Source organism: Dermacentor andersoni, chromosome 1 (assembly GCF_023375885.2).
Source record: "Dermacentor andersoni chromosome 1, qqDerAnde1_hic_scaffold, whole genome shotgun sequence".
Taxonomy (NCBI): Eukaryota; Metazoa; Arthropoda; class Arachnida; order Ixodida; family Ixodidae; genus Dermacentor; species Dermacentor andersoni.
Window position 1 is genome coordinate 130,960,231 of NC_092814.1, and position 21,503 is coordinate 130,981,733.

Sequence of the window (21,503 nt, forward strand, 5' to 3'; positions counted from 1 at the left end):
TATGCACCAGGTGACAGAGTATGGGTGTGGACCCCCGTGCGGACGCGCGGCCTGTCCGAAAAGCTTTTGCGCCGTTACTTCGGCCCTTACCGAGTACTTCGCCGCATCAGCCCCCTGAACTACGAAGTTACGCCAGAAGGACAAGTGAGCTCATCACGATGCCGGCGTCGCACAGAAACTGTACATGTGGTCAGACTGAAGCCATATTATGACAGGCAGTGATTATTCGACCAAACATCTTTTCTGTGCCATATACCACTTTAGTGTGGACAACTGCTTGTGAACAATTTCGTCGCTTTACGCATCGGGACGATGCGTTTTGGAGGGGGGATAATGATACAAGGCAGAAACATTTAAACAACGCGCGCAGGTTCGTGCGCCCCCTCAAGACGACAACGGAGTATTGAAGGAAAAGGACGAAGTAATGGCTCGTGTTTTCGCCGCACGCACTCGCATCGCAGGTGGCCGTTGTCGGCGTCTACAAGAAGAAGACGAGGTGAAGCGACGCTCGAGAGAGAAGAAGAAGGCCTTCCTGATCTCCCGTTTAGAACGCGGCAGTGTTTTTTATTTACCCCAGGGCACAAGTTCGCCCACAATAAATAGTTGTATCTGGGTTTCCTTAACTGTCCGTTACAATATGCTTCAGACTGCGATGAAATGCAGTTTAAGAAAATGGTCAATAAAACAGCAATGTTTTCACTGCATGTTTTGAGGACTTATTTCTCAGACATGGTAGTAGCCACCAACACTGAGCAAATTATTATCCTGGCCGACTTTGCTTTTACAGAATGCCTCCTTAAAAGGTGATTAGCAAATTTTAGTGCAAGAAGGGTGGTTTGCTGTTAGGCAGAGCACAAAACTAAGAAGTAACTCACTCTGAAAAATGCCTGCTTCTTGACGTCTTCTGCATCTTTCTCACTTGTGCCAAGGCGCCTTTCAGGGTTTTTCCTTAACAGCTGTAGGCATTGAAGAAATGTGAAGCATTAATAATAATTAAAAAAAAAAGCAGCTTATGATCTAGTGTTTCTAATTCACATTCACTTGCCACACTATGGCATGAAACTACCTTAATGCAGCAACACAGATTTTGGTCTGTGAAAAGTAGGCAACTTTACATGTCAAATGGTTGCGTAGCAACACATGCATACCTGTCAACCTGAAGATTTGGAAATTTGTAACGCTATCGCAGCGAGAGGGCATAGGGCGGCAACACTTTTTTTTTTTTTTTGAGGGGACTTACCTTTTGTGACAAGCTTACTCACATTTTCACAACCGCACGAGTAAAGAGCGAAAACTCCACTGGGGCACAATTTATTTTTGCAATGATTTTGCTGTTGCTGACTTTGACTGCTTCAGAAACTTCTCCGTGTAGGTTTGCTCAAAGCAAGTACCATTCTGGTGCCCCATGACCATCAGCAGACTTTCGAGTGTTTTCTCACACACAGATGAGCGAAACTCTGTTCGAGTTTTGTTCACAGTGCTGAATATTCTCTCACATTCAGCATTGCTGTGGGGAATGGAGAGAATACCCAGCATAACCATTAAAATTCTGTGGAACAAGAGCGATCCGTCGACACTTCGAATGCTTCCTAATTGCGGAGCCAGCACGTCACACCTTGGCTTATTTGATATGTCGGCTGGAACCTGATATGCTTGCAAGTGGCAAACTTGACTTCAAGTGCGTCGATTGCTTCTTTTGATTTGCCACTCTGCTGGGGTAGGATAGCAGGGAACACCATAATAAAATAATGTATGCTGTTGAATGAAGCAGTTTCCAGAGCTTGTACTTGAGCAACTTCAGCCATCTTGAGATTGAAATCTTCTAGCAGGAATTTGTGGCGAATGCTGTCGTTAAGTACAGACGTACAGCAGAGAAGAACTGCTCTCTCTCAATGCAGCTCAGTGTCTCAACCATAGAGTAGGTTGTGCTGCCAATGACTATGTCTTCATCCCCTTTATGGTACTCTACAGCTCCATAGTCAACTTCCAGCAATGAATGACATGCCTTGACCTTGACAACACCTGGGCGCACAAATCTAGTCAGGAGATCATTGAAAGGCAGTTAAAGAGGCCCTCAGAACATGAATCTGAAGAGTCTGTGCCTGATGAAGGCAGTTTGCCTTCTCAAAAAGTGGTATAACATTTTGGAGAAAAAGACAGCATGCCCTGTTTAGCTCCGATGACGAAAAATAAAACAGGTGCTCCTCACGGGTCACGTGGCTGGCTTCCCCAGAATCCTTGGTATGAAGTTTCAGTTTTTTTGCTTGAGGTCCAGAATGAGCTCCTTTCCTCTTTAGCGAGAGTTCATCGCCATCGGTGCTTTCGTTCCCCGAGGCCTGCAGCAGTCTTGTGATGATGTGTAGCAGACCTTGGAGTCAGTGCAGGGTACTTGGGGGTTTGTGAGGAAGTCTTTGGAATTTGGTAGGACTCCAAAAACAAGTTCTGCTTGTTGCACTGCTTTGTTTCATATAAAAAAAAAGCTGAGCAGTGGTTTCCACTGGTCGAGCAGCCTGTTCAAACTTTCCCAATGACGGCCAACGTGTTGGCGAGTGCTTCAACATCTTTCTGACCTTGGCGTGATGCATTTTTTTGGAACTCTTTAAGTCGATCTTTCTGTTTCGAACTTCTCTCTAGGTAAAAAAAAGCTGTGTTTACGCTCTTCGTCCTGTGTTCTTAATGCGAGTCATGTCTTATCATGATGACGAAGTAATTGCCACTGATCATAGTCATGTTGGTGTGCTCCCTCGCTGTGTTCAAAAGACACGGAAAATGAGGTACTGGCATCCTTGTATTCAGGGTCTGCCTTGCTGTACAGAATCGGATATGGCGCACTGTCTCCAATAACCTTTCCATTGGGGCCTCTTGGTATAGACTCATCACAGTAAAAAAAAGTGCGAATGTGACCAAAGCAAGCCAACCAAAACAAGTGTTAACGAGAGCCGACAGAAGCAAACAGTGCGAAACAAGCAGTCCAGCTGAACCAGACATGATTACGAATAGAGCAATCGGGCGGGTCTGCATGACACGTTTCTTGCACGTACGTCACTCTAGGGGCCGCTCTCATTGGTCTCCTCTGCTCACAGCTTGCTTGCCGCAGTGGCAAGCCGCGAAAAGTTGGTCCAGGATTGATCGTTCCTGCGGCACATGTTTTGCCGCTAGTGTGGCTGGGGCATTATAGAACGATGCAGAAACAGTGACCTTGCCATTTGACAGAAGGCTCATTCACACTGGTGACTGACAGTGGTCACGCGACCAAGTTGGTCGCAAATGGTCACAAATGGTCCCTTTTCTCAAAAGGTGACTACTCTGGCCAGTCGCTCGCTGTTTAGTTTATCAGTCGTGCAACGGTGGTCACAAAACTGCCAACGTATCAGTGGCGCACTGAAAGTTATGTGAGCATGTATTTTCATCCAGTGTCCTCTTGTGTCACACCAAATACGAAGCCCACGCCAACATGGCAGACTGTAGGAATGCAAGTGCTGTCTGGCCTTGTGATGCTGGGGTGCAGCAGTTCCAGCAACAAGTTTAATGCATACTGTAGCATTTACAGGAAGCTAAACAGCAGCAAAAGAAAGCACAAGAGTTATGCACCGATTCCCACGCTACGCGAACTAGAAATTATAACTTACTCTCAACATAACTCCTTGTCATGCGAGTGGAGTTCGAGTGGAGTGTGGGCAGGAGGCAGCTTACATGGCCGCCTACTTATCGCGAATGGCAGCACACGTGCACCCACTAGCGTTGCCTTTTCTTTGGAGGCTTCCACGTTGCCACAGCTGACACCACGCACGATAGAACACATCAGCACAGTGACAATGTCTTCTTCTTCACTTGAATCAAAATACATGGCTGTCACCTGAATGCGAAACCAGCGAAGTGCACGCGAAGTGCCTATATCCCTAGAGTTCTCGCTGAGAACGATAATCTCCGGGATTGCAACTTGCAGGTTGCACTTGCCAGGGCTTGCCGGTGTGAGCATCAGTCGTCTTCAGCCACTTTTTGGTCACCAGTCAAAAATGGTTGCACAACCTCAAGTCGCCGGTGCGATTGAGCTAGAGGATAACATTTCTGCCATTGTTTCTTTTCCCCTTCGTGTGCAGTGTTGAGGGGTCTCTCCTAAGCGTATCCTCTATGACGGGATCAGAGCAATGCTGATTGGAGGCGCCACCGTGTGATTTGGCATGCTGCTGAGAGCATTGTTGGAGCGCGGTATGTTCGAATTAACCATCGCAAATGCTTGCGCGTTCGAATTGCCAGGCGTTTTCGACTATTGGAATTCATATACGTTGATGGGACCACAGCATCAGTTGAACAAACCGGAAGTTCGAATTAACAAGATTCAATTGCAGTACGTATACACTAACCTTTAGTTCACTAATATTTAAAATTATTCTTAGCGTGCATAACACAATTGGGTAATTAATACCAGCCATCGCTGTAAGCTATGTCCATTTGCCAAAATTAAGAAGTGTGCCAAATAGATTGGCATTCTTAATATTTTCAATAGGCATGCCATATAATAATGAATGGCTTTGACTGCATAATATTGGCACATGCCCCAATGTTGCATAATGGAAGGCAAAACAATGTAAACAATGAGTGGGACAATACTCACCCTCCGCATAATGGCAACAGCCTCTATGGAGAGGAAGCGTGGGTATCGAACTTCATCATGCACAATGCTGTCAAACACTTCCTCTTCATCATCACCAGGAAAAGGGCTCTGGGAAAAAAAAGATGCACGAAAGGATTTGATGACATGAAAAAAAAGTATAACTATCATGGTGTAGCATACAGAAAAAGTAGCAAGAAATGCAAAGACTAAATGCTCAACAGTTCAAAACTATAATGTGCCCAAAAATGGGTACTGATTGGAGAGTTATTGACAGTTCACAGCCTATGCACAAGAACTTGTATTTAGCCTAGTGGGTACTCGTGATTTAATTGCTGATAAACAGACGCACACGAAAATGCAGACACCGTAATTCTTTTCTTTCATGTCCGTTTTTATGTACATCCTTTCAGCAACAATTATGTCATTGTACAATGAAATAGCAACAGAGTGCTCATTTAGAACACGTTTCAAGAGCAGAGCTGTTGAACTTTTTCTAGCAGCACAAAGTAGTACTGCACAAACCTATTGCTTTGCTCACCTCGCCCACCAGCATTTCGAAGACCAGGACACCTAAGCCCCACCAGTCAACAGCTCGAGTGTACGAAGTTTCGGTGAGCACCTCAGGAGCCAAAAATTCAGGTGTGCCACAGAAAGTGCCTGTCCGATCACCATAGCCCATGCCTTCTTTGCACAGACCAAAGTCGGCTAATTTCACGTAGCCCTCAGCATCAAGCAACAGGTTGTCCAGCTTGAGATCCCTGGGAGCCAGAGAGATGACAAAGCTGTCAAAACAAACATGCACGTGCACGCACGCACACCCACGTGTTTGCAAACACACACACACACACTTATCTGGATCGTGATTCCAAACTCAATCTCAAGGCTCCAAAAATGCAGTGGTTCAAGATATTTCAAGCAATACAACATGTATAAGACCAAGGTTTGTTTAATAAAAATAAGTGATGGAGCTTAACCGTCAATAAGAAATACCTTGGTGAAAGGCTCTGGATTAATCTGACCATCTAAGCTTCTGTAGCATGCTCAGAAATCCAAGTACATGGGCTTAAGCTAGGGATGTGCAAATACAGTAAAAACCGGACTATAGGTCGGACCGGAATATAGGTCAATCCTCCAACTAACAAATTCTACAACTGAAAAAAAAAAAAAAAAAAGAATCATTTTTCAATGGCAAAAGTACCGAAAGACACCCTTACCTTGAAACAAATGCGACTCATGCACAATAGTGACAGTACTTATTTAAATGCTGCTCGCATGTGCACCCAGCCAATTTTTAACAGTATTGCGCGACCATCGACCCGCGTGCTTGTCAGCACCTTATTAAAGGTGCTGGCGAAACAAACGAGATATGCGCATGTGTACACGTGCGCTTACTTTCGCTATTTCGCCGCTGTGATGATAAGGTGCTGACAAACATGCGGGTCGATGGTAGCGCGATACTGTTAAAAATTGGCCGAGTGTACAGTACACAGAAGGGCATGAAGTGCGCAAGCGCTACTCCGAATCAGAGCAACGCCTTTGATCAGAGTCGTCCGAATTAGAGTCGGATGACAAGTGCTTCTCGCTGTTCAGTCCAGAGGCGCGCACGATCTCTACCACTTTCAAACGGATGCATTCGGCAGTCACAGGCAGCGATCTTACACGCAGCTCCCGGACGAACTCCGCAACCTTGTCTTACAGTTCTGCGGTCCGCCCACGAAATGACGTTTTCTGTTGGTTTGCTGCTTCTGCCTCCGCCAGTACCGAATGCTCTTTTCGGATACTCCAAATTCGCGCTGTGCCGCGAGGTTGCCGTGGGCTTCCGCGCACTCAATTGCCTTTTTCTTGGAGGCGACGGTGAATTGCTGTCGGCTTCCGCTCATTTCGAAAGAAAATGTGAAAAAGAAGCCTTTAACCAATATAACTTTGTAACAATGTAAACGCAAATTGGCGGTGCCACAATGTCGCCACGTCACGCTGCTGCTGATGGCAATGGCGGCTCTTTACTTCATCCGCCCATTGTAGCAAGACTTCCGTAGTTTTTCCGCCAATGTCCGGTATATAAGACGAGGGTAGACTTTTCGCAATGGTTGTTTGAAAAAAAGTTCGATTTATATTCCGGTTTTTACGGTACAATTTGTACTTTTCTTTTTGATGCAATGCAATTTGCTTTAATTGGTAATGGTGCACAACCATATATATTGCTACAGTCGAACCAGAGTATATCAACTCGTTTACATCGAATTATCGCTTATATCGAACAATTTTTGAACATCATAAAGTTTCAATGAAAACTGATCATTCCACCCTAAAGGTACTGATGAAATTGACCTAATTATCCAGTGGGTTGAACTTAACAAGATCCAGAAAAAACACCAAAACTTCGCTTCTCTATTTGCCCATTCATTTGGCAGTATTTGCCAGATTCTAACACCCCCCGAATGAAATGTGCACCGACTTTCTATGTGTCCAAAGTAGAAAATTAACGTAAGAATGACATTAAAGCTCATAATAAAAAAGTAGAAATCTAACACACACACAATTATTTATCAAGAAAGATGGGCAAGTGTCTAATATGGGTTGCACAATGGTGGCCAGTTTCCCAAATCACCTTTGCCGCTGTACATCCCTGTTATGCGGTAAAGTGAACTTGGTAACGCAATTTTGGTTTCATACCTGCTTTCATCGTGCAGGCAATTTTGGGCCTCATTTTCGGGGGCGGGGGGTTGCGCATTAGAATCGAATAAATTCCATAATTGGGTATTGTGAGCTACGGTCATTGGTTGAAAAACTTCGTAGGGCAAACTGGAAATAGGCGTTTTTGACTGGAGATTACATGCATTCAACGCATTCGCCATCCCCTAAGCTCCATCGTGATGCTGCCAGGAAAGGGGTCGCTATTGGAGTCATCATAGGGATCAGGCGCGTGCATGCAGACTAGTCAAGTTATCCAGCAAATTATTCTGCAAAGGACAATTTTAGGATCGAAATAACAAAAGTGAGCTCATAGCAATGCACGGGTGCCAGCCGGGACCTTCGGTTTGGATTACATTAACCGCAGCTGAATAAACAAAAGTGTACTGTATACGAATAGAACATTCAAATAATTCGACTCCAAATCAAATACCTCCAATTTGGTCTTTCAAATATTTGGCAAAGACCCGGTCGTGGTTAGTGCCTTGACACCTGCAGCCTTTCTACCATGCACAGTTTGTCCAGGTCTACAGGATTGATCGAAACAATTCTCATACATGACGTGGTCAGAGAGAATGGTGACAGAGAGAATGGTGACAAAAGTAGCACAAAAGCATGAAGATCGGACTCCTTAGCCACCGGAAGGTGTGCCGATTGGATACAGTGCAGTCCACTTATAGCGATACCACATATAACGATGTATCAGTTAGAATGATAAGCCGACTAAGACTCAGCTTATACATTAGGGGTATGAGAAAACAAACAAACATATATAACGATACATTATTCACAGCATATCGGATCTAATGATAAAAATTTTGCCTTCTGGACGGCGTTTTCACCGCAGAATAATCGTGAAATTTGCATTTCTAATGTTGAATTCCAATGGCGGAGTCAGAGCAAGTTTTTCTGCTCGTTTCGGAGCAAGTTTGTTCCAATGGCAGAGTGAGGGTGGGAGTAAGGTGTTCCAATGAGAGAGTCAGAGGGGATTCTGAGCAGGAGTCACTCCATGGAGCAGAAAAAGATGCTCCGCCAAAATCGGCGGAGTGGACCGGAACTCTGCGTGACGTATTTCCTTTACCACGTTTGTCTGCTGGGAGGCGCCACCGGTTACGACTCGCGAGGAAGCAAAAGCTGCTGCACGCTTGGCGAGATATCCATTCCGCACTTTTAAAAAAACAACAGGTGAACGGCGCTGAAAAGACAAGTGACCGGCGCGGCGGTGCTGGGAGCAAACAGCGAAAGGAAATGACAACACGCAAGGTATCCTGGGTAACTCTGCGATAGAACTTCCGCTTCCGCCTTGCTCCGGCGGCGCAGGTTGTGTTCCACTCGCAGATCTGGAGGCGTTGCTCTGTGCCAGAGTCGAGTGCTCGCTCGCGGAGTCCGTCAGCTGCTCTGACTCCGCCATTGGAATTCAACATAAGTTCCCCTTAAACAAACAATGCCGAGACGGAGCAATACATTTGCCTACGCATGTTTGTATCAGCCGCCATTAACCGCGCAATGCGTCCCCCGCCCGCACGCCACAAGATAGCGCTCGCCACCTCGTGTCCGTGACACCCACGATACGACTACGTGTGAGGAGACAGAAATCAATTATAACGACTGGATTTTTCTTTCTTGATATAGTTATAAGTTGACTACACTGTAGTATGCATGTTCCCGTATGCAGTTACCAGCTTGTTGCATGCGGACCTGACTGCAACTTCCACAGCTGTCGGTGCAATTCATACATGTGATACTGGGACCAATTACAGGGCTACTCTCTATTTCAGGGCATGCTAAAAAGATATAAGAAAGCTGATGGACTTCCTTATAGTTTTAGCTGAAGTACAGTAAAATGTTAATTGCAAATTGTAAATACAGTCAAACACGAATATACAAACATGGATAAAGCGTATTATTCTCTATATCAAACACGCAAAACTGACTGATACACATGTAAAATAACTTCCTCACAACGAACGGGACATGGAATATACAGAATGCAAAGCATTTCTTTGCTTAGTCAGAGCCAAGGTGAGAGCAAGGTTATGCGCAAGGCCACTTCAATTTCATCTCCAGAAATGTGGGCTGATTCTGGAGATAGGCAGCTTGAAAAGGTGCAGGACATAGTGAAAAACATGGAGGAAAGAAACAAAATAGGAGAGGCCCTGACGTCACATTTTTGAAGCTGGAAGTGTAGCTATGTTGGTGTGCCATCTCCCTTTGTGCCTACAATCAGCTTGTCGGAGCAGATCGGCGCGAGCTTTGAATTTGCATTGCTACGAGCTGCCGGAAGTCTGTGCTGCTGACACACATCAGAACAAAGCCTATGAAACTTCTGTAACAGTTTTAGTGATGCAGACGCCCTCCTGTGCTTTTCCGTGGCACATTGAAGAAGACAACGAAGACTTGCGCCGTGATTACTTGAGTCTCTGTAGCTGCCTGACACTTGCACTCATAGACCCTAGACACAACTTTCAAGCTTACACACCACTCCTAGGTGAGCTCCAAAATCAAAAAGGGGGCTGACAGATGGAGTAGCACATGTGGTATAAAGGTTATAAACATGAATAAGGTGCCTCAGAAAGGCTGGCTAAGGTTTTGACAGGAAAACCTACAGTAATCTCTCATTATAACGAAGTGAGCGGGATGGTGAAAAAATTCGTTATAAGCAGTAATTTGACATAAGCAACCACTCGAGAAAAGCGAAAGAAGCCGAGCTTTAATTGTGCCACAACTGTGAGGAAGCCAAAATACAATGTATTCAGTGAAGCAAAACTTTATTCAGGTGCAAAAAGGTAGCGAGCTCTGGCTGTATCAAGTTCTCACCGGGCGCAAGCAAACTCTGCTTTAATTTGACCAAGCATTGCACAAGGCCATGGCTGCTACCCATGCATTCTACCTTATTTTGCACCAGGCATAGGTACTCATGCATCTGCACCATAGTTGGCACTTCACGTGGCTCTTTATCCTTGTCGGGGCCACCAACAGTGTCAATTAGTATCTGCGCATTCGTCGCTGGGGTGACTATGGGAGCAGCAGTGTCAGCCAACGTGAATGTCTCGAAGTTGCCTTCTACCTTTTGGCCAGCAATTTTATGAAGAGCCTCGTACAGATCGTTGCCAAAAGCGCGGGAAAGGCCACCGTGTGTAAAGCAGTTGGTGACCTTTGAAGGTGCAAGTTCTTTCCATGAGAAGTTCAGCAAATGGATCGCACCAAGCAAATCAATGTTGTACTTCTTGCTGGCGCCATACGCGGTGAGGATGCGCTGCAAAAGAGCCTTGCGGTACAGCTTCCGGGTGGTCTCAATGATGACCTGATTCACTGGTTGTAGTACCACAGTTGTGTTTGCAGGTAAAAATTCCACAGCAATCTCCTTGAGGTTGTCCATCTTCCCGTGGCTCGGACAATTGTCAATTATGAAAAACACTTACCGATTCTTTGTGGCAAACCGTCTATCCAAAAGGCGCACATAGTCTTCAAATATAGCAGCAGTCATCCATGCTCGTTTTTTACTTCTATAGATGCATTCCTTGGGAATATTTGCATTTCAGAAGTACCACAGCTTCTCTGCTTTCTCCAGTATCAACAAGGGAAGCTTGTCCTCACTTGTTGCATTGGAACGAAACAGCACTGCGACGCGCTCCTTGCTCCGTTTCCCCCTCGATGAGCACCCGCCAGCGGTAGTGAACGAGTGATTCGGTAGCATCTTGTAGAAAAATGCAGCCTCATCTAGTTTGATGTCTTTGTCTTCACATTTTTGATGTAGAGCTTGCTGCTGATGTTGGTGCCATAAGTCTACAGTGTCACGGTTCACGGTAGCGCCTTCGCCAACGATCAACTTTGAGGTCCCGCCGTGTAGTTTCTTGAACCGCTCAAGCCAGCCATTGCTGCACTTGAAATCCTTATTGGTCATTTGGAAGGTGAGAGCTTCGGCTTTTGCAGTAAGTGCAGGCCCATGTACAGGAAGGCTTGCACTGCTGGTGTTTTTCAGCCACTGCGGAAGTGTACCTTCCACTTCGAGGTATTTCAAATCGCAATTCCTCCTTCTCTTCGCCGAGAAGCTCTTTACAAAGCCATCCAGCACAGCTTCCTTGTTTTTCAATACAGTTGACACAGTAGACGGCGATATGCCAAATTCCTTCACAATGTCAGTTTTCTGCCAACCGCCAGTTTACCACTTCTTTTATCAGCCGAACTTTCGGCTCCAAAGTCAGACACTTTCGCCCGGAGACTCACGGAGCCATTTATCACTGTAGACCACAAAAGCACACACATGGCACGCCTAACGAAGCGCTCCGAATAACACACAATCACATGGCCTGCAGCACAGATACAAATGCATGCACCGTTGGCGCCAAAGTGACTGAACGCGGCAGGTGAAGCAGAAGGCTGAAGCTTGAAAATGTCGTCAGGGCATCTCACTTTCCTCATCAGTGTGTGCTGGTTATGGCGACGGTTGCAATGATGGGCTTGGCATCGGTTTCCCGTGTAGCAGAAGAAAGGCGGTCGGAGTTGTGGAGACCAAGAAGCAGGAACTGCAGAAAGGTGGAAGGTTGTGTTTGAGAGGACAGGCCGGAAGAGGGTAGCTTTGGAAGAGCAGCGACGTCGAAACTGGCAGCGAGGAGGCGAGAAGTTGACATGAAGGCGAGTGAGAGGAGTGACTGGCATCCAAACAGCTTGCAGACTGGAGGGCGAATGAGGAGGTGAAAGCAGTGGCCACTTTATGGGGGGGCGGGGGTGCAGAGGTCACGGAAGCCTACGAGAGTATCGCGCTGGAAAGAGCCACAAACGCCGTGGCTCGAGCCTGAGGTGGAGCCAGGAGTGCTCTTTAGAATGGTAAAACTTTGCTGATCGAGCGTTCCCCATGGAATGCTATGACACAAGTCTGCCCTCGATCTTTTGGCCACTTTCCAGCATTTAAGAGACCGCAGTTTCCTGGCATCGCAAAGCGTCAGGAAAACTTTATTTTCGTGTGCATTCCACCACAGGGGACACCAGCAATGCGATTGCGACCGAGATTAACCGCTCGGGCATACTGCACCATGTATTTTGACAGCTTCTGTTCGCTCCGCAGTAAACAGCTGTTGTCTTTATGTGTCTTCCTTTTGTGAGTGTTCAATTGCGGCAAAAAACATGTCTTTTAGCAAGCACCAACTAGCCAACAAGCAGTTCTGTTGCAGCTGAGAGCACACAGCACGCGCTTCGTACCTGTCACTAGGCGGCCATCGGTCGTGGGTTTGGTACTTTTGTGTGCCTGTTCTGTGCCTGCATGAGACTAATTTGTCGGCGGTATTAATTTGACACTGCACGCGCAAAAGGGTTGCCACCGCTTGATGATGGCGTTCCTCAGCTCGTGACTTCGCTTTAAGCGACTCCAGCTCTTCATGCGCTCCGAGTAATGCGGGTTAAAATGCATGTGTTTCGGTTGGGACCAGAAGAAATTTTGAATAAAGCGACATTTCGAGTAAAGCAATGTCATTATAACAAGGGATTACTGTATCTTCATCAAAGGCGGCCTCGCTATCCTTGGCAGTTTAGTTTTAATGGGTTAGTAGAGTGATATCATGTGCGGTCGTTGTCGGTGGCAGCTGGAAATCAAAGAAGACTGAAAATCAAATTAGTGCTGTAGTTTGACATCTCTAGGCATGGTTTCTGAGACGAGGGGACAAGAGCGGGAGAGTGGGAAGGTGGCAGAAAGAAGAAAAAAAAAGAAGGGAATAAGAAGGACTTGGGAGGGTGTTGGGGGAGCGAAAGGTTAGGCAGCCTTCAGAGGTGTCGTAGGCGGCGTGCGTTTGTGGTCTTAGAAGAGCTAATCAGTGTGCGAGTAACCAAAAGACGTGAGTTGAAAGAATGACTCGAGTAGCGCAACAGCAATGTGTCGGGTAATTTTGAACGTGTTAAGATGGCGATGCAAGTAACCCAAAGACGCGAGTTGAAAGAATGACTTGAGTAGCGCAGCAGCAATGCGTCGGGTAATTTTGAATGTGTTAAGATGGCGACATGGAGTCTGGGGTAATGGACAGGGTAGTTCGAAGGCAGCAGCTTGGTCTTTCAAGGGACATTAGCCTCGGTAGTTCGGCATAGGCATAGAAAAAAGTATCCCGGAATCTGGAACATTGGGGTGTGACTGTGTGTCTTTAAAAGAAAATAATAATCATAATAATTTAAAACAAAGAGAGAGAGAGAGAAGAAAAAACAAATGCGGTAGAACAAAGAGGGTGACAGCAGAAAAAAATGGGAGGGGGCCAGTGTACATGGGAAAAGGGCCCATATGGTTGATATATGCATAAAAGTGTGGAAGAAAATGATAAAATGAGTGTTAGGGGAGAAACAGGGAAGAAGAGGAAATAGAGGGATAGGTGAGGTTGATAATTGAGGTTGGCTGGTGGCATATTTTTTTTTTTACTTTGTTAATGATATGAGAATTTCAGGTTCAAGTTACAGCTTTTAGCAATTCTAAGTTGCCACGTGCCAAATTGATCCCTGCCAGGTGTAGGCATTTAAACTTGGGTATGAGGTACGATTCTGTATATTTCCTATCGTGAGGCGAATGGAAATTTGTTTGTAGTCTATAGAGCCTTCCTTTATCGACAATATAGCCATGTTCATTGAAGTGGCTGGCTATTGCTTTAGATAAATTTTGTTTGGCATAAGTGCGATCGCCATTGAGTCTTGTATGATACAATTTGTTGTCCAGTCTAACCTACGTATTGTTTGTTACAAGCGGCACATGCTAGACGGTAGACTACATTGTTTGAAGTGCAGGCAAAACTCAAAGTTACCTTGTGAAGGTAATCCGACATTGTACTTTTTAGTGTAGTAGTAGGTTGAATATGTCTACACGTAGAATACCTGAGGCGGTCACAGGGGCCAGATGCTGGCTTCATCTTTGTCCTTAGTTTGGCATGTACAAGAATGTCCTTAAAGTTAGTGCTGCGTCTGCAGGCTACTCCGGCCAGGCAGGGAACAATCTTAAGTTTCTAGTTGATGGTGAGAATTGGCTAGTATTTACTGAGGATTTTGTATACGTTTCGCAGTGCATTTGAGAATTTAGTGGTAAGAAGAGGCATTGCTGTGCTTGTGATCTTAGGCGGGGTTTGAGAACCTCGGCTCGATCAAGTTTGGTTGCTTTGGTGAAGGCAATTCAGGTACACCAACAAAGCTGCATTAAAATAAAGACTAAAAGGCTCACTTAAACTGCAAGGGTGAGCTTACAATAATATGGTTTCAAAAAAAGAACAAGGCAGGGCCTGGACAGGTCACAGCAAAATATATCTTACCTGTAGATGATGCGATTTTCATGAAGAAACTGCAGTCCCAGAACAACACAGGCAGCATAAAAGGCAGCTCTAGGCTCAGGGAAAATGTCGGTATGGATGTGCATCATCAGGTCCCCTCCGCAGGCATACTCCATCACAAAGCACACATGATTCTGCAACCAAAAAAAGTCATGTCTGAATGCTGATGTTGCGTTGTCCATGAAGTTAGCACAGAAGTGTAAACACAGGGACAAGTCTATTGACAAAACTAAGCTTCACTTTCCTTATCAATATTCATTAACCTTGTAGTGTTTTTTTTTTCATAATAAAATCTTCACTCAAACAAAAATCACACAACCCACCGTTGTCGCTTAGTGACTATGGTGTTGGGCTGCTGAGCAAAAGGTCACGGGCTCGAATCCCGGCGACGGCAGCCCCATTTTGATGGGGGCGAAATGCAACAACACCCATGTACTTAGATCTAGGTGCACGCTAAAGAACCCCAGGAGTCCCAAATTTCTGGAGACCCCGACTACGGCATGCCTCATCATCAGATTGTGACTTTGGCACAAAAAACCCCACAATGTTTTTTAAAAATCACACAATCAAACATCAAATCATAATATCCAGCTCGCGTAAGCCTTGTGGCTTGTATGCCTAACCAGCGAGCCATAGCATCAGTCAGACGGCACAATTATGGATAAAAGTGATGGGATATATCCTAATTTGAAAGCAATATTCTCCAGAATTTAAGAGATAAAAAAAAAAGGGGGGGGGTGGGATTAAGAAAAACTGTTACAAATATAAACACTATTTCCCGCACTCCCATGGGCATTGCCATGTTTTATCTCGCTGCAACACTTCCACTGCCTGCCTCAGCTTGCCTCTGTTTTCAATAGGTGCAAGTGATGCTAGTGCTAGCCATAAGCCATTGTTTCAGGAGTTGTAAACAATGGCTGGGTGGACGAGACAAAGGGTTGGCCAAAGCTTCAGAAGACGTGCAACTGCTGCATAACCCCCCTTCCAAGCTTACTGCAGATTGTCTAAATGGTGTGAGGATAGCATAGTGCTTGTACGAAACAAGTCACTGCTAAATACTGACTGCTAGAAACTACACTGCAAGGCAGTTACAATCTTCTGTCCCTGAATTACATCAGGATAAGTTCCTTCCAATCTTAGTTTATTGCAATAGCAATTATACGGACGTTTAGGGTGCATTCATGGCAACATTTCCGTGATGCCCAAAAATTGAAGGCAAATCTGCAGCCTGCACGCCAAGTGATGAAGATGATGTGATCTGTTGTGGGTGCGAGGGCGTGAGCAAGCCATGCCAATTATGGCTGTCTACGTGGCCTCATTATGAAAACATGCGAGCTGCCTATCACACTTATGTTATAACTAGGGTTCAGCATTTTCAGTTATTTTCTGAAAGTTCGCCACGCTTCTTTTGGTGTTGATTTTCACACACAAAAAAATTTCTTGGGAATATATTGTTAGGGAAGGATGAAAGAAGAGAGAGGAAGATCGGAGATCGGAGACGCTGGCTGCTGCCTGTTGTTGGTGGTCAGCCATCTTAACTACTCTGACTCGTCCTGTATATACAGTAAAACCTAGTTAAACCGTACCCGCTTAAACAGTAGTTTCGCTTTAAAAGTAGTAAAGTCAAATCCCGCGGTCATTGAACATAATGTGTTTTGTATCTGCATAAACCGTATCAGCTTATTGCGTACGTATTGGTTAGCACGTAGTGTTTCCACTTTTCGTCGCGCAAACACGGCGGTGCGTAGTCTCCATCGGGTGGCCCGGCAGAACTAGCCCCAGAGATCGGAACAATGGCCTCCAAGCGCCCTGTGCGTTTGCGTGTGAAGCCACATCAACATCAACATCATTGCGCTGGCATGCCAGAGAGCGTTATGGCGTCGTGCAAGTGAGGGCTTGCGTCATGCCAAAACTCGGATAAAAAATTGGCAGTGGCTTAGCTCAGCTATGCCAGGATATTGTTACGTTTCGCCTACAACGCGCGGTAATGCCGGCGCGGATGCAACGGACGCCGGGGCTTCGTTCAAAGCGGCGGACATTTTGGGCCGTTCGACGCCGCCGCAACGCCTCCCCGCCAAGCGTGTCCAGGCGTGTTTCAGTGCCACGTGTCTTCGTATGTGCGTGTGTGTGTGTGTGCCCACGCTTGTCAAAGCGCGGCAGCCGGGGAGCGGAGCTCCCCAAGTGAGGAGCCAGCAGGTCTGTCCGTCGGCGGGTTGGCGATGCGTCACTACACTCGGCTCACCATGCCTCTCGGCTCGACCGTGCGCGCCGTCGTGGGCTCATGCTCCGCCGTCGCGTGGGCTCATCCCGTGACCTTCCTTCTGGCCCGCGACGCCGAGAGTATAAGAGCAGCTGCCCCCGGACGCCAGGAGAGAGGCTCCGATTTGTACTGTTGAGTTACGTGCTCTCCCGTCTCTCCACTTCGGTCGACCTGACCGGCCGCTCTTTTGCTATGTTAGAATAAACAAGTTGTTCTGTTACCAGTCTACTCTTGCTTTGCCGGGACCTTCGGATGCTTCCAGTGCCCCAGGCCGCCAGGCCAACGCTACCCTTGGGGCTTGCGACCCATTGGCAATAACGGGCGTCAGCACCGAGACCCCAACAACTGGTTGCCAGCGGTGAGATCGCGACAACGGAGGCCAGCAGCGAAGAGATGCGGTTGACTGTATGCTGAGCAGCACAACGACCATCCGGGAGCAGTGCAACGAGCCCTGTGTGATGACTGGTTGCCTGCAGCGGAACAACTGCGCTGAAGTCTTGGCTGCGAGGTTTGGTGAGTGCGGGACTTTCTTCTTCTGAGTTTTGCCAGGCTTTTGTTAGTGTTAGAAACAGAGCTGGTAATTGTGGTTGTCGTTGCTGCCGGGTTAGTTTGCGGCAAGACAATAGTAGGCAGTAGAGAAAGCAGCATTCAGAGCAGCCATGGATTTGAAGTCGTTGCGCAAACCGATATTGCTGGAGCTTGCAAGAGAGTTGGGTCTGGATGTCTCAGACAAACTCAGAAAACCAGAACTGCTAAGGGCTATTCTTGAGTTAGAAGCTGAGGATGACGAGCTGTCGGATTGCCTTGAGACCATTGAGGAGCGGGCAAAAAGACATGAGCGCGAACTTATAGAACAGAAAGAAAAAGAAGAGCGTGAACACGCTTTGGAAATGAAGCGTCTCGAGTTAGAGATGGAACGCGCTCGTAATGGAAGTCAGGCACACGGTGTAGGAGAACGAGTATTGTTCAAAATGACTGACCTGATGCGGCCGTTTAAGCTTGGAGAGGACATTGGTTTGTTCCTGGTTAACTTTGAGCGAACGTGCGAGAAGCAGGGGTTCTCTCGGGAAACGTGGCCACAGCGCTTGCTCACTTTGTTACCCGGCGAGGCGGCCGACGTAGTCGCTCGCTTGGAGAGAGAGGAGGCAGAGGATTTCGACAAAGTGAAATCGAGTCTGCTAAAAAAGTACAGGCTGTCAGCGGAGGCGTTCCGTCGGAAGTTTCGGGAAAACGAGAAAGGCAAAAGTGAGTCATATACAGAGTTTGCGTACAGGCTTATGTCAAACATGCAGGAGTGGCTCAAAGAAGAGAAAGCGTTTGGTGACCACGAGAAAGTTCTGCAGTGTTTCAGGCTAGAACAGTTTTATAGTCGGTTACCTGAGAACGTGCGGTACTGGGTCTTGGATAGGCCAGACGTTAGTACGGTGGCTAGAGCCGCTGAGCTAGCCGAGGAGTTTGTGACGCGTCGGGCTCGCGGAGCTAAGGACGGTCAAAAGGGTGAATTTGGCTCCAAGTTTGAGAGGCCGAAGTTCACACCCATGAGAGCAAAGGGGGATACACGTAGTGCGGATGCGAGTGAAAGCAGTCCGACCGAACGTAAGGAGACGGCGGCAACCGAAGCCGAACGCAGAAAGCGGTTCGAGACGAGGCAAGCGCGCGTTTGTTATACGTGCCAGAAGCCGGGTCACTTTTCGGCGCAGTGTCCAGAAACAAAAACAAAAGTCGTGTTTTTGTCTTTATGCAGCACTGACGAGAACATGAAGCTTCTCGAGCCTTACATGCGAGACCTCCTCGTGAACGGGAAAGAGTGCCGAGTGCTTCGCGATTCCGCAGCTACAATGGATGTAGTTCACCCCTCTTACGTAGAACCCGATATGTTCACGGGCGAGTGCGCATGGATCAAGCAAGCAGTGGAAGCTCATAGCGTGTGTCTGCCGGTAGCAAAAGTGCTTATTGAAGGACCTTTCGGAGCACTTGAGACGGAGGCCGCAGTGTCATCTATGCTGCCCCCCCAGTACCCGTACTTATTTTCGAACAGGTCCGATCACCTCCTGCGCGAGAAGGGGCTTTTGTTTGGTGAGGCTAGCGTTCAGGCCTTAACCAGATCGAAGGTTCGGGAGCTCGCTGCAAAGGCGGTAGTTGCGGGGCCGACGTTGTTGAACGATGAAAAAGGGTCAGAGGCGCAGCAAGCTGGTATTTAGAGCACGCCCGAACTGAATAAAATTGAGCCTGTAGCGTTAAAGGCACCAGATACTGGAGAGGAAAATCCCGACACGGGAAAGTTAGAAGAGCTGTCTCCAGATTTGCTCATCGCGCCTACGTCAGACGGACTTAACAGGTTGCTAAAAGTCAGCCGGTCGGCTTTGATAGCCGAGCAAAAGAAGGATGGCAGCCTAGAAAACATACGCTGCATTGTCAAGGAAGGTATCGCCAAGAAAAATGCTCGCTTTGTGGAAAGAGGTGGGGTCCTGTACCGGAAGTATCTAGACCGCAGGGGAGTGGAGTTCGATCAGCTGATCGTGCCTCAATGCTATCGTCAGGATCTGTTGCGCTTGTCGCATGGGGGTTCGTGGTCCGGACACCTAGGAGTTAAGAAAACTAAGGACCGTCTCTTGCAAGAGTACTATTGGCCAGGGTGTTTTCGGGACGCAGACCACTTTGTGAAGACATGCGACACCTGTCAGCGGGTGGGCAAGCCAGGGGACAAATCGAGGGCGCCGTTGAAGTTGGTACCTATCATTACGGAGCCTTTTAGACGGCTCGTTATTGATACAGTGGGACCTCTGCCGGTAACAGCCACGGGGTACCGACACATTTTGACTGTGATCTGCCCAGCGACAAAGTTCCCTGAAGCAGTGCCACTTAAAGAACTCAGCTCAGTTGAGATAGTCAATGCACTACTGTCCATATTTGCGCGAGTTGGTTTTCCTGCAGAAATCCAGTCAGATCAGGGTACAGTGTTTACTAGCGCGTTGACGACAGCCTTTCTCGAAAGGTGCGGGGTAAGGCTGTTACACAGCTCAGTGCACCACCCCCAGTCGAATTCCGTTGAGAAGCTCCACTCCGTCATGAAGCGCGTGTTGAGAGCATTGTGTTTTGAACATCAAACTGACTGGGAGCTGTGTCTGCCTGGAGTGATGTTTGCATTAAGGACCGCGCCGCATGCGGCTACGGGGTTTTCGCCAGCTGAGCTGGTGTACGGTCGCTCGCTGCGATCTCCGCTTCGCATGCTTCGAGAATCATGGGAAGGCAGGGGCGACGACCCAGTCGTGGTAGAGTACGTGCTTAAGCTCCTCGAACGCTTAAGAAGGGCACAGGAGTTGTCAGGTGAAGCAATGGCAGAGGCCCAGCAGAGGGCCAAGGTTTATTATGATCGGACAGCCAGGGCCCGTCGTTTTGAGGTGGGCGATGAGGTCATGATATTGCGCACATCGCTAAAGAACAAACTCGACGTGCAGTGGGAGGGCCCAGCACGGATTGTTCAAAAACTGTCGGACGTTAACTACGTGGTGAGCCTGCCAGGAAAGCGGAAAGCACAGCAAGTTTACCACTGTAATCTGCTCAAACCCTATAAGCAACGGGAAGCAGTGGTGTGCATGATGGTAAACGTTCCCGAAGAGCTTCCGGTCGAGCTTCCGGGACTAGGCTCAGTGACGAACAGGAAAGACACCGATCAAGTCATTAGTGACTTAATAAGTAAAGCATCGCTGTCGCCTGAGCAGAAAACCGAACTACACCAGCTCTTACAAGAGTTTCAAGGTCTGTTCTCTGAGAGGCCTGGTAGGACTTCTGTCCTTACTCATGACATAGAACTTACCTCCCCAGAGCCAGTACGATCCAAGGCGTACCGGGTGTCACCCCGCCAGAGCGATATTATGGAGGCTGAGGTAAAGAAAATGCTACAGCTCGGTGTTATTGAGGCGGGTGAGAGTGATTATACCTCCCCTTTGATTTTAGTTGAGGTACCGGGCAAGGAACCTCGTCCTTGCGTCGACTACCGCAGGCTTAATTCCATCACTAAGGATCAAATTTATCCGATCCCTAACATCGAGGAGCGCCTTGAGAGAGTGAGTAGCGCTCAGTTTATTTCCACCCTAGATCTTGTCAGGGGTTATTGGCAGGTTCCACTTACAGAAGAGGCTAGTAGGTATGCGGCGTTCATTTCACCAATGGGGACATTCCGTCCTAAAGTATTGAGTTTTGGTTTGAGGAACGCGCCATACTGCTTTTCGAGCCTCATGGATAAAGTGTTGCGGGGACAGCAAGAATTCGCTTTACCGTATCTAGACGACGTAGCGATATTCTCCGCATCCTGGCCTGAGCATATGGCCCACTTGCGGGCAGTGCTAACCCGCCTGCGCGATGCGGGCTTGACAGTCAAGGCTCCCAAGTGCCAGTTAGCACAGGCCGAGGTTGTCTACCTCGGGCACGTGATTGGTCGGGGTCGTCGCCGCCCCTCTGAAATAAAGGTGGCCGCTGTGCGAGACTTCCCGCAACCGCGCACGAAGACCGATATTCGGTCGTTCTTAGGTGTCGCCGGCTACTATCAGAGGTACATCCCCAGGTACTCTGATATCGCGGCTCCCCTAACGGATGCTCTAAGAAAGACAGAGCCGCAAACAGTCGTCTGGGACGAGACAAAGGAAAG

At 47.5% G+C, this 21,503-nt stretch overlaps 1 protein-coding gene across 3 annotated transcripts in view; it reads right to left on the minus strand.

Annotated features, from left to right (window-relative positions):
* Positions 1–21,503, minus strand: part of Pkn (serine/threonine-protein kinase N) — a 181,385-nt gene that overhangs the window by 44,722 nt on the left and 115,160 nt on the right. For all 3 annotated transcript variants that reach the window (XM_050193885.2, XM_055062035.1, XM_055062036.1), the window contains 4 exons: positions 14,578–14,729; positions 5,154–5,373; positions 4,616–4,723; positions 876–956 (listed from right to left, as the gene is read on the minus strand). In XM_050193885.2, coding sequence (XP_050049842.1) covers positions 876–956; positions 4,616–4,723; positions 5,154–5,373; positions 14,578–14,729 — 561 coding nt within the window. The remainder of the gene's footprint in view (positions 1–875; positions 957–4,615; positions 4,724–5,153; positions 5,374–14,577; positions 14,730–21,503) is intronic.